General features: G+C 50.9%; 1 protein-coding gene across 2 annotated transcripts in view; it reads left to right on the forward strand.

The window, feature by feature from the left end:
* Positions 1-5,076: 5,076 nt before the first annotated feature.
* Positions 5,077-21,285, forward strand: part of Tmprss13 (transmembrane serine protease 13) — a 28,605-nt gene continuing 12,396 nt past the window's right edge. Inside the window, exons 1-7 of one of the 2 annotated variants that reach the window (XM_063265112.1) lie at positions 5,077-5,110; positions 5,415-5,547; positions 14,772-15,117; positions 16,048-16,152; positions 18,519-18,557; positions 18,663-18,785; positions 19,754-19,883. In XM_063265112.1, the coding sequence (XP_063121182.1) occupies positions 5,527-5,547; positions 14,772-15,117; positions 16,048-16,152; positions 18,519-18,557; positions 18,663-18,785; positions 19,754-19,883 (764 nt within the window). In that variant the 5' untranslated portion in view covers positions 5,077-5,110; positions 5,415-5,526. Of the gene's footprint in view, positions 5,111-5,414; positions 5,548-14,771; positions 15,118-16,047; positions 16,153-18,518; positions 18,558-18,662; positions 18,786-19,753; positions 19,884-21,285 lie in introns of those variants that run through there. The other variant, NM_001127528.2, reaches the window with a different exon arrangement.

Here is a 21,285-nt window from a genome sequence, read left to right on the forward strand (position 1 = left end):
CTGACCTCACCTGATGGGTTGCAGTCAAAACATAGGCAGACTGAAAGCTTTGTATAAAATTCTCCTCAGGATACATGGGCAAAGTGCATGTATCTGTTCCTAGTAGCTTACTAGACATGTGCAAACCATCCAAAACAGAAAACTCAGGATCCCAGACACTGGTGACCTCATGCATGCATAGGTAGGCCCATGGCCTTGTGGGGCACATGATTCGGTACCATCTGGTCTTGTCTGCTCTGAATGTTCCTCCCAGGGTTATCACGCTCCTTCTGGCCAGTGGAAGGTTTCAGTTCACCTTGCTGTCCTCATAGCTTTTGGACTTTTACTTCCTTCTCCAGAAAATGTTCAGATGGATCAACCGGAAGCTAAAGATGCTCCCATCTGAATGTGTGTTTCTGGCAGTCACAGCACAGACGGCTTCCTCGCCTCTTTGCTGGGTGACAGTTGCACCAGGAGGTCAGCAGTTCACGACAGCTGGGCAAAGCCCCACCTGACTGTCAGTCCCTCTGTTCTGTCCAGTACTGCTTTGTTTCTCTGGGGAAGTGAGTAGTAGCCCTTCCGGGAGTCTGTGAGAACAACTGGTGAGTTTTATCTAGAGTCAGGGGATCCTGTGTAAGTTTGACTTCGGGGCTCCACCTCAGAAGACTGTGACTGTAGAGAACCACACAGAACTGGACGGTCTTGACACCGCCACAGTTTGGGAGCAGAGGAAAGGACTGAATGTGTTCATTTGGGAAAGGCGACCCACTCCAAGGGTCACCAAACTTCTGCCGCTGTCAAACTTGAGAAGGGCTACTATGGGGAAGTAGGATTTGACTTCTGCCTTGTGTTCCCGTAGAGTGACTAGGACCCAGGGACATTCTAGTGAATCATATGGGCAGCTGTGTCATGCTTTTGTTTGGAAAGAGGTGGCACCTACACAGTCAGGCCTCTGCCCAGATGTGACCATGGTATTTTCCACTCCCCGGAGCCATCTGGACTCAGTTCATGAAGCCTCTGTGCTGGACGATCACTGAAACACCAGAGAGGGCTCAGCTGTTCTAGCCTGGATGTCCTGAAGGATGTGTGTGCGGGTCCCTGTCACCACAAGTTGCTTCCTTTCCAAGAGGGTCTGTGTGTGCTCTGGGCTGGGGTCCTAAAAGGTGTTCCTCACAGTTCATGTCCTCTGACTGAGGAGATCTGACAGTACTTTGGAAATAGGGCCAGCACAGGGAGAAAAGAGGTCTTTGTTTTTGCCCATGTTATTCTGGAAAATAACTGGAAAATCTAAAGAAACATTTGGCCCTTGGGGTGAGGGCTCCAGGCGCTCTGATCCACAGATGTGCTGGAAAAGTGGGTCACTGGGTGGTCCTTTGGTCACATTCATTTTTTGGTCTCTTCTTGTGGGTGTTTCTCCCCCCCCTTTCCTATTCTCCAACAAGAGGCCCAGTTTCTACTGAAAATGGAAACCACAGAGGTGGGTTATTATAGAGCCCTGTGAGCCTTTCTTTGAAGGACTAAGAAAGCAGCTGGGGACTAGGCTGCACTGATGTGGGCTGTACCTCTGGGGCTGAGGAGTCCCCCCACCTACTGATCACCTTGTAAAATAACCCCAGGCCCCAGAAACCTCTACTTGAGCCCCGTCTGAGGGCCAGACTGTCACTCTGCCCACCTGTGGTCCTGCCCACCATTAATCATAAGGCAGATTTCGGTGAGATTCTGGGAAAGGGAAAGTTAGCCTGGAGACAGGAGGTAAGTTGGTGTGGGGAACTGTGCCTGGAACTGTGGGGAGGTAACATTTGAAGTGTTAGAATATTCTAGATCTTGATTGTCATAGTCCTTACACGAGTGTTCACTTTTTCCTTATATTAGAAATCAATCACATACTTCCCCTGGCTTCCTTGTGGCTGTTTTATTTTGGGGACAGAGTCTTTCTTAGTTGACATCCCAGGCTAGTCAGGGACACACTGTAGTCTCACTATGTGGAGCTGGCTGTTGTCCAACTCAAAATCTTCCTGACTCTGCTTCCCTGGCTACGGCTTTATCCATAGGGTATTTGCTTACCACGCATGCAGCCCTGGGTTTAATCCCTGCCACCACAAGAAAATGGCAATGTGATGCCAGCACCTAGGACACAGAGGCAGGAGAACTGGAAGTTCAAGGTCGTTCTCGGCTATGTATCTAGTTCAAAGCTAGTCTGGGCTAAGGTGAGACCTTGTATAAAAGAATAGGAAAGTCGCAGGGTGTGTCTGTAGCAATAGCAGCCAAAGCAAGAGTCCGACAGGCACTAGGTTCTGATTCTGAGCCAGGCAGGTTCATGGAGGCTGGAAGTGAAACAATATTTCCAGGAAGCCAGCAGCTCCCTAGTCGGCTCTGTGCCAAGAGAACTCTTCCTTCCTAAGATGCGATGCGGGTCCCTGGGTTTTTGTTGTTGTTTGTTTGTTTGTTTGTTTTTCTTTTTGTTGTTTTTTGGGGGGGTTGCTCTAGATGCTTCTCTTTCATTGAAAACTTATAGGTTGGGAGCTTGCAAAGCTATACGGATCCGTTACCAGGGAAACCGAGGCCCCTATACCCTATAAGGAAGAAAAATAGATGGTGAAATCTAGGCAGAAACCTAATCCCATTTTTACCTAAATTTTTGATATTTTGTTCGGATATAGACTTCCTACATTAATGTTGGTGGGTTTTAGGCATTACATTAAAATAAGATAAATCTTGGTTTGGGGGAACCCTTTTATTCCAAACAGCCTACTTCCTTTGCTCATGCTCTTACAGAGCTAAGGACAAAGCAGGAAGAAAGAACTCAACTTGTCTTTAGGTTTTAAACTCAAGCAGCAGCTGTATCAACCTGCTGTAGGCCCGGGACTGGGAAGAATGGACTGGCATCATAGCTGCCCACCCAGGGGAGTGGGGTAGGAGACACCTGCCCTTCACTGCAGCTGGGCATGGAACAAATGGGAGGACGGTGTCCTGGGCCTCAGGGGTAACTCCTGGTGGACACTCCCTTAGGGTGTGCTTAGTGTCTCCTCTCTCTCCTGCTTGCCCTCGAGCCTGGCAAAACCCTTAGTGTTGGGTGATGGGGAATAAAAGTGGAACAAGAGGGCAAAGAGGAGAGGGTACTCAGGTGGCCCGGGGAGGAACCGGGGAGGAGATTCCAGAGTGAGGCTCCACAGAGAGAGGCTTTACCCAAAGTGGAATCAAGAAGGTGAGAAGGGTGAGAATGGAGTGGCAAACAGTGCTGTGTCCCAGGTTCCTGGATGCAACCTTGAAGCTACTGGGGCTGGGAACACAGTTTCCAACCACACTGAGGTTCTTTCAGGCCAGAAGCCATGAGCTCTTTGCCTGGCTAACACAGTTTTTACATAAGACCTCCCTCTAACCCAAAAGGAAATGAGCAGAAGAAAGGAATGCCCATGTTAAGATGGGCTTGATATTGCCCAGGGTCCCCATCATTGCTTAGGGTCCCCATCTGGGGAGGGAAAATGCGCTGAGATTCCCCCGGGAGAGAGAAGGCAGGCCTGCCAAGCGCCTCTCCAGAAAGCAGCTTGGAAGCTCTGGGAGGAAAGGGTCAGTCAGAGGAAGACGGGATTGGATAGCCAGGTAGGAAGGCATAGAACCTGGAAGAAAGGCACTAGAAGAGAGCAGATCCCAGCTAGGGGTAGGTGTGGAAGTTAAAGCGAGGGCAGTTTCAAGACTGAGTCTTGTCCAGGGAGCCCAAAGCCTTCTTCTCAAACGAGGAAAACACCTCAGAAGTCTTACATGCCTGAGTGTGCCCTGAGCACCATACTGTGTTCTCCCCTGCAATGGCCTGCTACTTCCACCCCAAGAGCCTGAGGATCAGCGTTCTGCACCTACTGAACCCACTCTGTGGGATGCTGAGGGCCACATGACCTGGTTAGCAGGGACTCTGGAACAGGAAACCAAGGAGAAGCTGACACTGATTCAGAGTCGACTGATCTTGCGTGCTACGTGCCATCGCCGATTTCCAGACGGCACACCCATAGACTTCCAAATCGACCTTGCCTCCAATTCTTCCCTCTGACTTGCCCAGAAGCCCCTATCTGAGCTCCTCCCAGAGGTGCTGGGGACCTGACCTGACCTGCCTGGAAGACTGTTGCAGCCCTCCAGGGCTGGCCTCTGGATGCTAAGGATGCGCTGTAGCTCACTGGTGCCCAGAGGGGACTCCTTAGGAGAGGCGGGGAGGAAGATCCAGTACACAACGCCAGCCTGTGCCCGGACCTGGATGTCCAGAGTGTGGACAGTCAGAGAAAGTGAATCAAGGCTGAGTTCTGGTGTCTGGAAGAGCAGCCAATGAAGTAACGCATCCAAGTCAGAGCCTCCTTGGCTTTCTGCCTGGGTCTTCCAGGAGTTTTCCCATGAACCTCTGTGTCTTAGATTTCCCAGAACACCCTAAACCAGAGCAGTTTCCATGTCCGTTTATGTAAAAGGGCAGGAGTCAGTCTCAGACTCCACCCTAGTGGTTACCCCTGGACACTGCTCCTAATTGTCACGGCCTTCTCGGCCACCCCATCACTTCCTGCCTCGCTTCCCTCGTTCCCACTGCCTGGGGGCCAGAACTGCCCCACTGGTTTGCTGAGTTTGGACATCACTCCCAGCCCCATCTGTGCGGGTAGTGCAGCTCCAGGTGCCTAGGTTTGTCGAGCTTCTAGGATTGCGCGCAAACCATGGACTCACAAAGGAGGCAAAAATAAAAGCAGAAAGTTGTATTTGGCTGCAGACTCATGCATGGGGGAAACACGAACCCAATCTCGGGATCCACGGTTCTCAGCGGAGCTTCTGCAACCCTGGGGCTTTATCACAAAGGGAGCGTTCCCACGTCCACCGGTAGCGTCTGTCTCCACCGTTCCGAACAGAGCTACTTTAGTTTAGGACACGTGTCTCTTCTCTGTTTCTTTTTCCTCTAATGATCAGGATGGAACACAGAATCGGAGAGGTCATGAGTCAGCCTAATATTCCCCAGACCGGTTTCCACTCAGATGCGTACACGTTTTATACTAATTGACTTTGATATAGTTTATAATATTTTATTGCCGTCAATAGAGGTAATTCATTACATGGGTGATTCAAAACCATCTGATTTCTTTTGTTGTTGTTAAGAGTTTTCAGAAAAGTAAGTCCATCCCCTGCCCAGATTTGGGATTTAAACACAGGGGTACTCATTCCTGGAGGGCTCAGATGCACCCATTCGGAGGGCTTCCCATGATTCCAGAGTCCGTCGGGAACCCACTGGGATGGGCGGTGAGGGGGACCCCACACACAGAAGCTCCACAGAAGCACATGTGGTGGCAGTTTCAAGAGCCCAGGTATTAGCTGAGTAACTGGGATGGGGCTGAAGGACAGGTCTGGCAAGTTCTAGGTTGTTTATATCTGAGTTACCTCACACATCCCACCAACTTCCCCGCCCCATCGGCTAGGGGCCGGCCCTTGGCCTTCAGCCTCCTTTTCCTCACATGCTGGGGGACCTGGAGCCAACATGGATCTTCCTCTTGACATCAGCTGAGCCTGGAAGAAGCAACCTCTTACACCATGGACAGAGGCAGCCACCGGGTGAGTGGGCCAACCTCTCCTGGGCTGTCCCAGGCTTGAGTCGGGAAGGCTGGAAACAGGCAGGGCGCTGCCAAGACCTGCCCTGGGTTTAGGGAAAATAGAATGTCTCTGCTAGCTGGAAACTGCCTGGGAAGGGATCTCAACCTCTTCATCTTAGTCCCTAGAAGGAAGGAGGAGAAACCAATAAAATATGGGGTCTGGTTACTAGGCACCCCTGGGCTGTGTGGTTAAGGCCTGGACGGGGCTCTGTGCCCTGTACCCTGGCAAAGACAGCTCTCTGGCGTTACCTGGTCAGCTTTGCTGTTTAAGAATCCGATTTAATCTAGATTAATTTTTGCCAGTTTGAGAACCCAAGGGTATTTTAATTCACCTTCAAGGATTACCTCCTAGGTAGACTCCCAAGCCTTCCCAGAAACGTGTGTTTTTTGTTTTTTGTTTTTGAAATGTACATTTAAGTTTTTCATTACTTACTAGGGGACTTAATGAACACAGGAAGTGCTTCCCTATGTCTAGCCTTGGAGTCTTCTGCTATATCTCAGGCTTCTGTCTTCTGCTGCGTTTAGAGGTGATAGTGAGCGATGGGACTGTCCTGTGTAGAAAAGGGTCACGTACACCCATCGGGTGTCTGCAAAGTTTTATTTAGTTTGTCTTTTTGCTTAACTTCTCCTAGGTCCTGTTTTCTGCCTCTTTCCACATTTTTCTGTTCTCCATTAATAGAGTGGACTCTGAGACGCTACAAAGTCCAACGAGCCCTGGGTTTGAAGAAACTCAACCCGTCCTATGCTTGAGGCTGTGCCTAGTTTGTGGTCCATTCTGAGCCCCAGTGTTTCTGCCTACAGCACTGTCATCTCCCATGCTTTTCCTGACTCCTCTCCACTCTTCTCCTTTGCTCTCTGCTTTGGTCCTTTGGGCTCAAGTCTCCGCGGGAAGCAGGAAAGGAGGCACAGGGGGGAATGGTGTTCCATAGGAAGCACAGGGGGGCACCCCTGTCACAACCATGACTGTCTTCCTTGGGAACTGGCTAGTCCCCAGACCCCAGGATAGGCACTGAGCATCAGTTCAAGTTGGAGATGGGCAGAGGGCTGCCTCTCCCCTGGAATGGGGTTGCAGAAGTGATGTCCATATGGGTAACTTTTCTCCTCAGGGTTAGGAACCAGTATGGAAGGTGGCCGGAAGGACAGGACACGGGCAAAAGGGTTAAGTGTTAAAAGGCTGTGATCACTGTGTAGGGCTAAGCTTCTCTGGGAGTGAGAGAGTTGAGCCATCCCATTATTTAAGGGTCCAGGTGGAACCCCTAGATACTGAGTCAGGGCAAAACAGGGAGCCTATAGCTGCCCCCAATCTTGTCTATAGCAGGTTTTTGTTGTTGTTGTTGTTGTTGTTGTTGTTTGTCTTCTTTCTTTTTGTTTTTTTTCTTCGACAGTGTTTCCTCTGAGTAGCTGTGGTTGTCCTGGAACTTGCTCTGTAGGGCAGGCTAGCCCCCAAACTCGGAGATCTGCCTGCCTCTGCCTCTGCCTCTGCCTCTGCCTCTGCCTCTGCCTCTGCCTCTGCCTCTGCCTCTCTGCCTCTGCCTCTGCCTCTGCCTCTGCCTCTGCCTCTGCCTCTGCCTCTGCCTCTGCCTCTGCCTCTGCCTCTGCCTCTGCCTCTGCCTCTGCCTCTGCCTCTGCCTCTGCCTCTGCCTCTGCCTCTGCCTCCTGAGTGCTGAGATTAAAGGCATGCACCACACAACCTGGCTCAGGTTTCTCAAGATTAAATAAGAATGGACTGGAGAAGCCAGGTGTGATGGTGTGTGTGTCTTTAATTTCAGTGCTAAGGAGGCAGAAACAGTTGAATCTTTGTGATTTGGGAGGGAAAAGAAAAGAAAAAGACAAGACACTGGAGGTTAAGGGCTGAGCTTCCCCTGTGAGAGCTCAATGGCAGAGAGATGCTTTGTGGGTTTTGTTCTTCCTACAAAGAGAGAGTAAGAGGTGGCCAATGGGGCCGGAGCTGTTGGTGCTCCTGCAGGACGTGCTGGACCTTCAGAAGGTTCTTTAAGAGTGGAGAAGGCACCCTGCTCTTCTGTATTCAAAAGGAAAGCAGAGCTGGTGAGGTGACTAGTACTTACTGTCTATCCCAGCTGTGCTGGAGGTTGAGGCAGGAGGATGAACAGTTAACCCCAGGCCAAACCGAGCTAGGTAGCAAAACCACAACAGGAAAACAACCTAAGAAAGAGTCCCTTGCTATGGTAGGCAAAAGTGACAGAACCTGGTCACTTTAACTTCCTGTCCTTTAGTGTCTTCATCTGTAAAATGGAGCACTTGCTGCAAGGAATCTCAGAAGCCTTTTGCATGTTAAGGCTCCTTTAGAATGTCCTCTGATATATACCAGAGGTGCAGATACAGTTGTGACATGTGGCTTTCTCAATCGCCAGCTCTATCTTGGGTCTAGAACTGGCTCCTCTCTGTCTCCCCACCTGCCAAAGTAGAGGGCTGGACAAATGACCCCAAAGATAAAAGATCCCAGTGTGTGCCACCGGGTATATGCACAGTTCCTGCCAAATATGACGATCCCATGCTTTTGCCAAGTGGGTCACACTTTTCAGTTCTTGGGGAACAGCTGTGCCTTCCAGGAGGACTGAAGTCAGCCCATTGATCAAGCAACGGTCCACTGGAGAACAGATTTGCTCATGCTGGGTGCTCCTGCATGCACCTAGCTATATGTGAGGGTGTGGGAGGCATAGGGTGGGCCAACATGAGTTCCCTCCCCAGGAGGCTGCCCAGGTTCCCAAGATGGCAGACCAGTGGCAAGACCCCTTGCCATTCCACAGCCCCAAGCTGGAGGCACCTCCAACAGCTTGCCTTTGTCCTGTAGGACCACACCCCTCACCTGGAACATCAGTTTCATGCTGTCACCGGTGCTGATCAGCATGCACCTGGCACACCCCACCGAACCTCATTCTGCCTTGTCCCCTGTGACTTAGCATGAATATGTGGGAGTTCATGTCAGGCTCTAGGCTCAGTGCTGGGTGGGAAGACTGGCTGATGTAACAATGGCCACTTAGCTTAAGTGTCTTGCTTTGGCAACACAGCTTCCTCCTGGTCTAACAACAACGGGGGTGGACTGTACCCTGGCAGCTGGACAGGTGGGGAAACACCACAGAACACCAGCTTGTCCTCCAAGCAAGAGACCTTGGCAGTCCCAGGTGGAGGCTCCTCCATGGGGGACAGCTCAGAGTACTCATTAGACCCTGGTGCTACGCTTCCATCACCCCTGCATTTGCAGACAGGACAGACTTAGCAGGGAAACAGAGGCAGGAAATACCATTTGCTTAGCATTAGTGAGCACTCAGTGTATGGTTTTTGTTTTTAATCTTTATGTGTGTAGCGGTATATGAGTGGTGTGTGTGTGTGTGTGTGTGTGTGTGTGTGTGTGTGTGTTTGTGTAGTGCTTGTGGGAGGCAGGGAAAAACCTTAGGTGTTGGCCCTTCCTTGAGACAGTCTCTTGGTTTTGCTGTTACATACATACTTGAGGCTAGCTGGCCCATGCCTTTCAGGAGTTTCCATCTCTTCCCCCATCTCATTATAGGAGCACTGGGATAACAGATGTGCATCACCATGTTTGGCTCTACATGGGTTCTGGGGATTTGAAGTCAAATCTTCATGCCTTCGTGGCAAGTACTTTTACCCACTGAGCCATCTTCCCAAGTCCACACACCATGTTCTTTTTTCTTTTTTCTTTTTTTTGGTTCTTTTTTTTTTTTTTCTGAGCTGGGGACCGAACCCAGGGCCTTGCGCTTCCTAGGCAAGCGCTCTACCACTGAGCTAAATCCCCAACCCCCACCATGTTCTTTAAAGTCGTTGGTGAATGAACAAATGAACCATCAAGCGAGGTACGATCTAGTAGCGCCTCCTGGTCTCTTTCATACATCGAGGCCTTTGAAGCTGAAGAAAGTGAAATACTCACCCAAGTTCTTGCAGAAGCCGCTTCTTTTATTCAAATGAAATATTGGGTAGAGACCATCACATTAAAAAACTGTGGATTTCTAAGGTGGGGAAAGGGCTCAAACCCTAGCATAAGGGCCGAGGCTGGGCTCCATGGTATCTTCGTGAGACCTTATGCCATTTGGAAACCCCTGGCAAACAGTGTTCAATCCCTTCATTTGAAGCATGAAGGTGCCGAGAGCTTGATGGGGACATGACTGTCCCCTAGCTCACACTGATGAGGAGCTAACAAGCCCCTGTGCTTCACACAGGGTCTGCGGCACAGACTGACCTGGGGTTCCTGGGCTCTGCATACATGTGCCTGGGGGATCCAGTCCTGTGTTTGGGGAGGAGGCAATGGAGAACAGCCTGCATTCTGAAGGGGCTTGTGTCAATGGGGTTCTCTAAAGAAAGAGGGTGGGGAGAGCCATGTCCTAAGGGGTACAGTGAAACCTGGCTTTGTCCTAGGCCAGACTGATCCTCAAGGGGTGGAGCCAGAGTTCCCTGTCACAACCTGCCCCTGTCCCCTATTAGAACGTCTAGACCTTGTCCAAGGGAGCTCCCAGGCTAGACAAGGTAAGGCACACCTATTATTCTAGCACTTGAAAGGCAGAGACAGGAAGATTGTGAGTTCCAGGCTAGCCTGAGCTAAATAGAGAAAAGAAGAAAAAAGAAAGAAAAGACAAACAAAACAATAGTAGCTTCCAGTGGGGCCCCAGAGTGCCGGGCTCTGACCGTGCTCTTCCCATGCACTTCCTCCTTTGACAGCTCTTAAAACTCAGGGTTGCTGGGAAAGAGGGATGCCCCAGAGCCTAAGTCTGGTTTTGCTTTCTGGAGGTGGTAGGAAGAAGGTAACAGTACAGCACAAGAATGAGATCACATGACTAAACCACATCACTGCCTCAAAGTGGCATCTTGGGCACATCAGAGGCCCTCTGGACCTTGGCCGTCTCATTCTGAAAGAAAGCTTGGATTAGTGAGGTTTTGAGATCCTTCTGTCTGAGGGTATCCCCAGAGTGATGGCTTTAAAAAAAGGGTAGCTCTAGGAGGGAGCTTCCGCAGCCTGTCTTAGGAAGGATGATGGGCTGTCACTGCAGTGACCATTGGTCATTTTCCGAGTCCAGCAGAGAAGCTTGTGTAGGGCTCTTGTGGTCTGCATGGGGGACTCAGCTTGCACCAGCAGCTAGCTAGTCACAGGAAACCCAGGTAGGACAATGTAGACACTCAGGGGCCGCTAACCAACTCCCACCCTCCACCAGGTAAGACAAATCACAAAATGCCCCGTTCATCTCGGGGTGCAAAATCCATCCCTGGGAGCTGAAGTAGAGTGGGTGCAGGTCTAGAAAAGGGACCTTTGGGGGTCTTTAGCCCCAGTTCAGCTACATGGAACTTTTGAAAAGGTGTGTGGGTATGTGCACGTGTGCATGCGCGTGCACAGGCGCTCACTCACACATGTGCATGTGCATGATGCATGCATGTGAGTGCATGGCTATCTGAACATGTGGAGGCCAGAGCAGTATGTCCTGTCTTCCTTTATTGCTGTTCTCCTTATTGCTTTAAGACAAGGTCTCTCCTGGACCAGAACTCACTGATTGTTAGTCTGTGGCTGATCAGAGAGAGCCTCACTACCCTAACACTAGAAAGAAAGCCACACACAGCCATGTCCAACTTTCTGCCCTCCTCGTCTCCAGTGGTGCACCAGAACCTCTAGAAAGTCCAACAAGCTGTAAACAACACACCTGGAGCTTTTCCAGCACCATCAGGAGCATAAGAATGACTGGTGCAGCTTGTTTGATGGTTAATTATTACTCTAGAGACCATGGGGGTGGGTCAGAAGGAATGAATTGTAGCGGTGGGAAATGGCCCAAGTTATCCAGGTCATAGACGCCTGCCCTTGCAGCCTTGTCTGCAGGAGGCTTTGGGAAGGGTAGGACCCTGCGAGGACTTGGTCATGAGTTCTTTTTGGGAGGTTGTGATCATTGACAAAAGCTGGGGTTGGGAGGCCTGCGGTCTGGTCCTCTGGTTCTGCCTAAGTTCTCAGGGACTTAGACAGGAGTCTCCTCCCTTCCTGGGGTTCCCATCTGTTGTCAGGGTGAAGTCAAGTCTCCATATGGGAGCATCCCATCTCCCCAGTTGCCTTCCCAGGCTGGAGGGGGAGGAAATGAGTTGAAGCTGTAGTAGGTTAGACATCAGGAAGCTCTTCCAGCTGGGTGGAGTGGCTGGCCATGAAATGCATAAAGAGGGAGGTGTGAGCTCTGCATTCTCATGGTCTCTGAAGATAGGGTGCTGCCTAATGACCTGTGGAGTCTGGGTCAAAGTTCAGGGTCTAAATTCAGGGTCAAAGTTCAATGTCTGCTGTCCTCTGGCATCTGGAATGTTCTTCCTTTCTGACATCCCCCTGGGACTCACAAATGTTCTTCAAGTGGCATTTTTTTCATTCATATTTTGGGGTTCCGGGTCTCTCCTCCTGCACAGGTCTGAGGGAACTATACTACCTAGCGAGTGCTGAGTCTGTCAAGGGTTAAATGAATGCCCACCAACTCAGGGTCAACTGCTAGTTTTCCAGTGTTATCTATTCTGGCTTCTACTGCTTTCCCACCTTGCTGGCTGATGACAGTTCTCTGTTCTCACTATCTTCCTCACTCCGACTTCACAAGGCTCCTTGTTCTAATCCCCTGTGCACCTTGCCCCAACCTTCGTAGCCATCTTCTTTCTAGCACTGGTCCCTGTGTGCTGAGGTGCCAGGATCACAGGAGCACACCTGCAGGTAGATCCGAAGTTCAAGTACAACAAGAGTTAAAGGCTAACCTGAACTACCTGGGAGCCTATCTCAACAGACAAGCAATCAGAGAGATGACAGGGATGGCCATTCTTACCAGTTTACTCACTAGGCCCCTTGTCAGAACCAGACTACAAAGTATGTATGAAGCCTGGAGCCTGGAGACACGAGGGAGACTGCTCTGGTCATTTGTGACATTGTTGGTGACAAGTTGACTTGGTTATAACCCAAGACCTTATCCTTATTTGACCTGGAGATTTGAAAATTAATCACCTTTTTATTATTAATTTTTAAGTGTGTATGTGAGGGGGTGTGTGTACACTCATATGGATGTCAGAAGACAACCTCCAAAAAATCACTTCTCTCCACCATGTGGGTTTCAGGAATTGAACTCTTGATTTTAGTAATGGCAGCACTCTATTAGCCTCTGATCCATCTCATCAGCCTCCAGTTCCAGTATCTGTAAAGTGGACCTAACCAGGCCAACTAAAAAGAGTCACTAGGAAGTTGGCATGGTACCAAGAAAGAGGCTTCATTGGCTGTCGTATTCATCAGAGCTTGACCCTTGTGTGTAGTCCAGGCTTGTTCACATAGATCCACGATTGTATGGGAAAGAAGATGAGATTAGCCCTGTTTGTACACGTAAAACAAGCTCTGGCGGGCTCTTGCTGACCCAGTAGGGAATGGGTGGGTGCAGCTATATGCAAACATTGATTTTGAGCCAAACGTTCTTAAAGAAACAAGCAGACCCACTGTCACAGTCGGCATCTCCGGCCCTCACTGTGTACACCCGCTTGGCATGTCTCGTCTATGACTACCGAGATAGGAAGCAGGGTGGTTACCCACACTGTGCAGATAAGGAAGCTGGCAAGGAAAGGTCTGAGGACATGTTCCTGGTGTCACGCCGCTGAATTCAGGCATAGTAACCCTGACCAGTTGCAGTTCTGGATCATAAGGCTCCGACCAGACTTGGCAATCGTGGGTGGGAATGGGAGACAACAATCACAGTTCACAACAAAAAGTACCACAGAGTCATGTTCCCACCTAGAAACCCCCGGGCTCCACTTCAGCCCCCAGTGGAGCTCCTGCCTTACAAGGCCCCAGATCCCAGTTCTTTTGTCATGTTTCAAATGCACAGGGAGTCCCCGGCACCTGTGTTCAGGATATAGCACCAATGGCTTCTCTTTCTGCCTTAAGAGGGATGCGAAGTGACCTGGAGGGGAATCCTGACTCCATGGCTTCCATAATCCGACTCTAAGAAAATGAACTTCTAGAATTAAACAGCTCTCAGGATGAGGTTAGACCCTTACAAGGCTACAGACACAAACGTTTGTTGTAGAATCCAAAGTGTATTTCATTATATTGGATCATCGGCACCTCCTTAGTATTGGGGAACATCCGGAGTGAATGGACATGAGTAGAAGGGCTGTAATGCCAGGTCACTGCCAGGAGCCAAGACTCAGGCTGCCACTGGGAAGGGCCTTACGTCACTGAGGCCCATTTGTCTAAATGAAGGACCACAATCTGGCTTTTCTCCAACACTCTCTTTTCTCCCATCATTCATCTGTACCCCTCAGCCCTCTTGATCTTGTGTACAGAAAGACAAGGGGAGGGGAAACTGCTACTTAATACATGACTCCTATATCCTGGGGCCTGGTGGGGACTCCCTAATCAATGCCAGACTATTTTATAGATGAACAAAAAGCTTAAGTGAATCAGTAGGTCAGGATCGGGGCCATGGGCTGCCTGACTGTGTGCCATCAAGTACGTTCTCAGCTGAGGGACTTGCTCAGGGGCAACGTTGAGGTAAGGAGTACAGTTCAGCGATGGAACGTTTTCCTGCCATACATGGTGCCCAGAGTCAACTCTCAGCACCCGTAAAAACGAAAGTCTTCTCTAGTTCTACCTTCCTGGGCCCCAGCACCCTTGTAGAGGTTTTGGAAATCTATTCTCGAGACAGCACTGGTGAGAGGGTGGCCTCAGTGTTCCGAACAGCTGGACAGCAGAAGCAGCTGCCCGAATGTCCCTAAAGATGTCAAGATGCACCCCTGTGTAGCCAGCTGGGATAAGGGTACCCATGTGTAACCACTCCGTTCTATTGATGGACCCCAGAAGCTCCCCAAGGGAGACTCTCCACTCCCTGCTTTGAGTGTGGTCAGAATCTTCCTTGAATCCAACACACAGGTCCCCATAAAATGAAGCTGTGACCAAGCCTATTGGCTCCGATCCCTGGAAGAGAGGATTTTAAAAGTGTCCTCTATTCATAAAAAGTGTCCGATTCATAAGGGACAATGGTGTTGGTTGTGTCAGATGTTCTCAACAGGAGGACCTTGAACTGCCCTGCTCAGGACTTGTATTGAGTATAAGCACAGGCCTTCCTCTGTCCCAGTCGCTTGGCCCACAGCCTCTCCCACTCACAGGGCCCACAGCTGGGAAAGGCTGACTGGGCGCAGACACAGGAATAATGTCCTTTATTCTATTTTCAGAATGCTTCTCCAGCAAGGCCATCTCCTCAGGCTTCTCCAGCACGGGCATCTCCTCAGGCTTCCCCAGCAAGGACACCTCCTCCTCAGGCTTCCCCAGCAAGGGCATCTCCTCCTCAGGCTTCTCCAGCACGGGCATCTCCAGCACGGGCATCTCCAGTCCGGGCATCTCCAGCCCGGGCACCACCTTCCAGGTCATCGTCAGGCAGATCATCATCTGCCCGGTCAGCCTCCACAACATCCTCCCCAACGAGAGTGTACCTTGTTAGAGCAATACCAGTGGGGACTGTCATCCGGGCATCTCCTGCCAGGTCAGCACCAGCCACCAGGGCCACCAGGGAGAGCCCAGGTAAGGGGGCCGCTGCAGGGAGGGCAGAGATCCAGGGCAGTGTCTTTGCACAGAGGGAAGCTCTCAGTGAGCATACTGCTCCTTGTACCCCGGGGATAATGACATGGGAGACAGCCAGAGTGGAACGAGGGGAACCTGGAGAGGTGAGGGTGGAAAGGGACCATGGTATGACAACCCAAAGACAGTGAAAAATTAGGCAAAAGGAGGAAGGGCCAGAAGCCAGGAGCAAGGAAGCAGAGTGCTCGCTGCTGAACTCCAGAGTTCTCCAGGCAGAATGGTGGGAGCCGCTCTGCCCAGAGTAAAGCTCTGACATCAAGAGGAAGGGCTCTTAGTCACAGGAGGGGCTGTTTCCTTTGGCCAGCCTATATGTCTGCTGGGAAAGCCAGGGTCTCCAATAGTACAAGGCCATGGTCAGTGTGCCTGCTCATACCTGGAGAAAGAGAGGGACTCTGACCACTCCCAGCCTCCAAACTTGGGTCGGGGGCGAGGCTCAGCTGCCAGGAAGTCAAGGAGGCCGATGGGCCTCTAGGCGTGGCTCTGCCCATCGGGAAACTGTTTCCATGTACCCCTGACCTTAGTAGAGACACTTTGGTGGGATGGATTCTAGAATGAGACACTGCATTTGAATCTCTGTTCTGCCAATCACTAGTTCCACGAACCTCAGTGTCCCCATCTACCGAGGGTATCTAATAAGACTCAGCTCATGCAAGGCAGTGAGGATGAACTAGCAGAACACATATGTGATACCTACCCTAGAGGAGCCTAGGGGAGGGGATCCAAAGAGGATTATACTGGGGAGCGGTGAAGCTGCCCTGTGGGGTGCAAGGGCCCTAGCAGGACGCTCAGGGAGTCAGTTTTGCTTCTTTCTGGGCGCTCCACCATGCCGCACTGCTCCCCAGCAGTTTTTCTTCCCTACCACCCTCTTCTTAGGTCTCAGTTTCCCCAAGTTCTCCTGGCAGGAGACCCAGAGACAGCTGCCACTCATCGGGTGTGTCCTCCTCCTCATCAGCCTGGTGATCTCACTCATCCTTCTCTGTGAGTTGAACAGAGGGCACGGGGTGGCTTTGGGTCATTGCAAAATGGAATGGCGTCAGGCACGGAGCCACATACCACAGGCACAGAGGGACTAACCTCCACACGGGGACCTTGGGTCATGGGGTATCAGGCTCCTCTGAGAGGACTGGGGGTAAGCATGTGGAATGTCATGGGCTTTCAGGTTTGGGTCTGTCGCTGCAGATGGATTCTGATGATACACTGCAACATGCATTAACTACCCTGGGCTCCATTCAGTTTCTTTGAATGGGACACTGTTCATCATTATTCATTCAACCCAGCATACAATTCATAAGATCTTATTCCACTTTACCCGGACGAGGAGGACTGTGTGGGAAAAGCATACAGTTCTTGACATAAAATCTCACTCTGAAAACAAGTGCCTACTTATAAAAACCAGCATGCTGTGAAAGACTGCAAAGGCCTCTGAAGGTCAAAGGGACAAGGTGTGCTGTCTCCGGACTCAGGCCCCTCACATTGTCCTTTGGAAAAAGAACCCCAGAGCATGCTCTAGGCTCTTTGATGAGCATAAGAAGCCAGCCCAAAGGAAGGCCACTCGCTCCTGAGAAGCAGAGCTAGAAGCAAGTCAGGCTATGTGACCATCAGGAACAAGTGGCAGTGGCGTGGAGTAGGGTACAGGTAGCTTCAGATGAGGACCTGGGAAATATGAGAGCAGTTCTGTTCTCCTAGACGTCAGATGTGAGGGAGCAGGAAGGGGACAGGTGGCCAAGGCCTACACTAGGTAGAGGGAAAGACTGCCAGAGGGGAGATGCACGTTTGAGAGCTTGGGGCCCATCTGTTGAGCTATGTGAGGCCAGAAAGCTTTCCACTTAGGCCGAGGAGGATTCTATAGAAGAGGCAGCATGACATGGCAAACGGAGGGACAGGAGGGTACATGGAAGCTTCTGGTGGCACAGCTGTTAGAGGAACAGGCTGTGTGCTGTTACATCATAGCTGTAGTGCCACACGTTCCTATTCCAGCATCCTGCCTCTGCTTCTCATGAGCTACCTGACTCCAGCAAGTTAATTAACATTTCGAGACTCAGTTTCCCTACCTGGGTGGTGTGGTCATTATCACAATGCATGCGATCACCTCCAGCTTCCTTGGTCTGAGATTTTCCGTCCATTCCTCCCTTTGCCAACAGAGTACTTTGCTTCTGAGGACAGTAGGAATGAGCCATAGAGGGGACATGAGGCACTCAAGGGCAGGCTCACCCAGAAACCTTAAAGCTCCAACCTGGCTCTGTAGTCTTTCCTAAAGTCCCCACAGCTCATTCATGGAGGCCAGAGAGATAGTAGGATCTGTAGGTCAAGCCCAGTCTCCTGGTTCACCTCCCAGCATCACTCCACCCACAATCACAGTGGCCCTGTGATGGGCAGCATCCCAAGCACTGTAAGAAGGATACCCAGGACTCCCTAGAGCTTCAGCATCTAGGGTATTGGAGGACGAGTGCAGGACACTGAGGGGAGAGCGTGTAGCCTGAGAGATTAAGGGGATTGTGTCTAGACTGGGAAGAAACTGTCTATGTCTTATCCTGAGTGACAGAGACCATGTTGGAGCTGGGAAGACAGTGTGGGGTCAGAGCTGAAGAGATGGTAGAGGCCGGGAGGTTGGGTGAGGCATTTGATGATAGGTTTGTGGGGGCTCCACAGGGAGGAGTAGACGTCACACAGTAGAGTGACATCTCGGGTTTGTTAGAGGCAGAGGAAGACATGGAGCTGGTTTCCACATAAGGTGTAAAAAGTTTCCTTGCACATTTGGAAATCAGCCACCTGGAGTTGCTTGCTCTATGGGAAGACACTGAAAGGCATAAAGAGAAGCAGAGAAAGACCAAGTACAAGGGGTATGGGCTATCCATGTTTAGGGGTGAGGGAGGAGGATGCAAACCTAGGAGCTGCTGAGGCTGACATTGTGGTATCAATTGAGAAGACAGACCAGATGGCTCCCTTCTCTCTCTCTCTCTCTCTCTCTCTCTCTCTCTCTCTCTCTCTCTCTCTCTCTCTCTCTCTGTGTGTGTGTTTGTGTGTGTGTGTTTGTGTGTGTGTGTGTGTGTGTGTGTGTGTGCTCATGCACACATATGCTCTCACACATTACAGAGACGAGGGCGATACCAGAGGGGTTCTGACAGGGAACTCTGGGGTACTGGAGGAAAAGGTTTCTTTGGTGACTAGTCCATCTAGCATATAGGGTAAGGAAGCTTCCAAAGTAGTACCATGGCCATCTCTCATTATTTCTCCTGATCTCTTTCTCTCCCTCTCTGGGTAGCTAGCTGTTAGAGTCTGTCTGGGGCTTCCCTGATTGCAGGAGCTTTCTAGAACATTCCTGAGCAGCCTTTCTCTCCATACAGATGGGGGACGGGAGCCCCAGAGTCCAAGAGGGATTGCAGGTCGGTGTCTGAGCATCCCCAGGGCCTTGGGCTGCTGAGTGTCCTGTCCCTCGGGCGCGGTAATAACCAGCTGTCTGCCTGTTTTTGTTGGTTTTGTTTTTCTAGTCTACTTCTGGCGAGGCCACACAGGGATCAAGTACAAAGAGCCATTGGAGAGCTGCCCCAAGCATGCAGTTCGCTGTGATGGAGTGGTGGATTGCAAAATGAAGAGTGATGAGCTGGGCTGTGGTAAGAAGGCTGGGTGTGGGGAAGTGCATGTGTGTGTGCATGCCTGCGTAGTGTGTGCGTGTGTGTGTGTGCACGTGTACGTGTGTGTGCATGTGTGTATGTATATGTGTGTGCATGCGTGTGCATGTGAACATGTGTGCATGTGAACACGTGTGCATGTGTTGTGTGTATGTGTGTGTGTGCACATGCATGTGTGTCCACACATGTGAACTCTGGCTACTACACACAATACTGCAGAATGCAATGGCTGAGACAGAGGCAATGGGTAGAAAATCAGAAGATCTTGGTTTGAGTCACAGCAGACAAGGATTTGGAACTTGATTTGGGGTGTCATGTTACATGGATAAATCACCCGCTTCTTAGGGCTTCTGACTTCTGGGCTAGATTGGTGACTCTTATAGAAAACCTGACTGGAGACAGATGGGCTGAGGGTGCACTGGAACCTCACTCCTCCTTGTTCAGCAGGTGGTGACCCCTGCCTTGTGACCCCTATGGTTTCTTAATGTCCTAGATGAGCACAGAGACCGGTTGAGCTGCAGTCCTCTGCAGTCGTGCTTGTGTGGTTTCAATGCCCTTGCTGAGGGATGTGGCTGTCCATCCTTTTACCTCTCCATTGATGATGCCCTTGCCCGTGACTATACCTATCTGGGACCAAGCCTTTCCTATGAGTACATACTCAGATCATGGCCCCTAGACTCCTATCAGCAACTCCTTTGAGCATATCATTGTCTGAGGGTGAGATGCTTGTCCCTTTCCCACAAATGGCCTCCTGAGTCCTCCTGGATGACGAACTGCCCCAGCCATAGCCCCTCTGCTTCAGCTCTGTGTTTCCTGAAGGCCTTGGCCCTCCATCCATCATTGTACAGGCAGCTTTGCCACACTTCTCCCAGAGCCTCCCACAACATATTCCCAAGAGCTTGAAGCCTCCTGGGTGCTGAGATCCTTCTCTGCCCTTTTCTGTTCTGCAGTCAGGTTCGACTGGGACAAGTCCCTCCTCAAAGTCTACTCTGGGTCTTCTGGTGAGTGGCTTCCTGTCTGCAGCAGCAGTTGGAACGACACCGACTCCGAGAGGACCTGCCAGCAGCTGGGCTTTGACAGGTGAACAGAGAATCAGTTCAGCATGAGCCACACAGAATCTGTCTTGAAGAAGAAGGGAAGGGAAAGAGAAGGAAGGAAGAAGGGAGAGAGGGAGGGAGGGAAGAAAAAAGGGAAGAGAAGGAATCATGCAGGACCCTTGCTGATTCTACCAACCCAAGACACCTCAGAGTCATTGAATAAGCAGTGGCCTGGAATCCACTGAGTGTCCGGGAGCTGGGAATGTGTGGTCCCCAGGGATCATTCCGTGAAGGCACCTCGGGGCCATCACCATATTGTGACGGCCTTGTGAGCACTAGGAGTCCAGATGTGCAAAGTCCTCTGTGGACTGTGAGCGGTAGCAGTTGTGGAACAACTTGCTTATGAAGCTCACTGAATGAGAGACAAGATAGGACCAGGGGGTTGGCTAAGTCCTATGAAGCTCTCTGGCTTTAGAAGTTTTACACCAGGAGGCCAGTGTTGGTGAGTGAAGCAGGTAGTGAGTGAACCTTCCACCTTGAAAGCTCCTCCCACCTGAAGGCCAGTGAGGCCCCTCCACTCACTGTCTTGGTCTGAATCGTGGGTGTAGTCACACGGATGTGCATACATGTGGAGGCTAGAGGGTCAACCTCAGGTGTTCCTTGGGAGTCAGCCACCTTATTTTTTTTAAGAGGGTCTCTTATTAGCCTGAAGCTTGTGAGGTAAGCTAGTCCGGCTGGCCATCGAGCTCTGCCTGTCTCTACTTCCTGGTGCTGGGTGTGAGCAGGCCTCCACGCCTGCCTTTCTATATGGGTCCTCATGCTTTTGTGGCAAGCACCTTCTAAGCTGAGCTAAAACCTCGGCCCTTTCTCTGAGTTCTTAAGCTGAGCAGTCTAGGGATGAATGAATAAATGAATGAATGAATGAATGAGAAGTTGTGGGTTACCCTTAGAAGAAACACCTAGAAGGATAGGGTTAGAGCTAGGACTTAGAGAGAGTTCCCCGCTCTCACCACAGTGCCTGGTAGGTAAAGGAGGGGCTGACTGATCCAGACTGCAGAAGGGGGTAGGAGGTTGGGGATGAGTGGGGAGGTTGGGGTGGTAGAGCAGCATGGAGGTTGGGGGCGCTTTGTCTCAGAGCCACCAGGTGATCTGAGACCCCACAGCATTCTCTTTGAATGCCATTTCTGCAGGGAGGATCCCTCTTTAGAACTTCTAGGAGACCACGTGAGACACAGGCGGAAAAGAACAAGACCCTCCAGTGTAAAGTGGGAAAGGCTTATCCCCACAATCCCACACCGAGGGCATGAGTGAGGCTCTGTTGGGACACCATGGAGAAGATTCCTAACTCGTGCTTGCTTAGAGGGACTGCATATTCAGAGGCCCAGTTCCCAGAAGGACATAGAATGCTCTAGAAATGTACACAAGTTCCAGGCAGAGAGTAGGAC

The sequence above is a fragment of the Rattus norvegicus genome, chromosome 8 (genome assembly GCF_036323735.1).
Source record: "Rattus norvegicus strain BN/NHsdMcwi chromosome 8, GRCr8, whole genome shotgun sequence".
Lineage (NCBI taxonomy): Eukaryota > Metazoa > Chordata > Mammalia > Rodentia > Muridae > Rattus > Rattus norvegicus.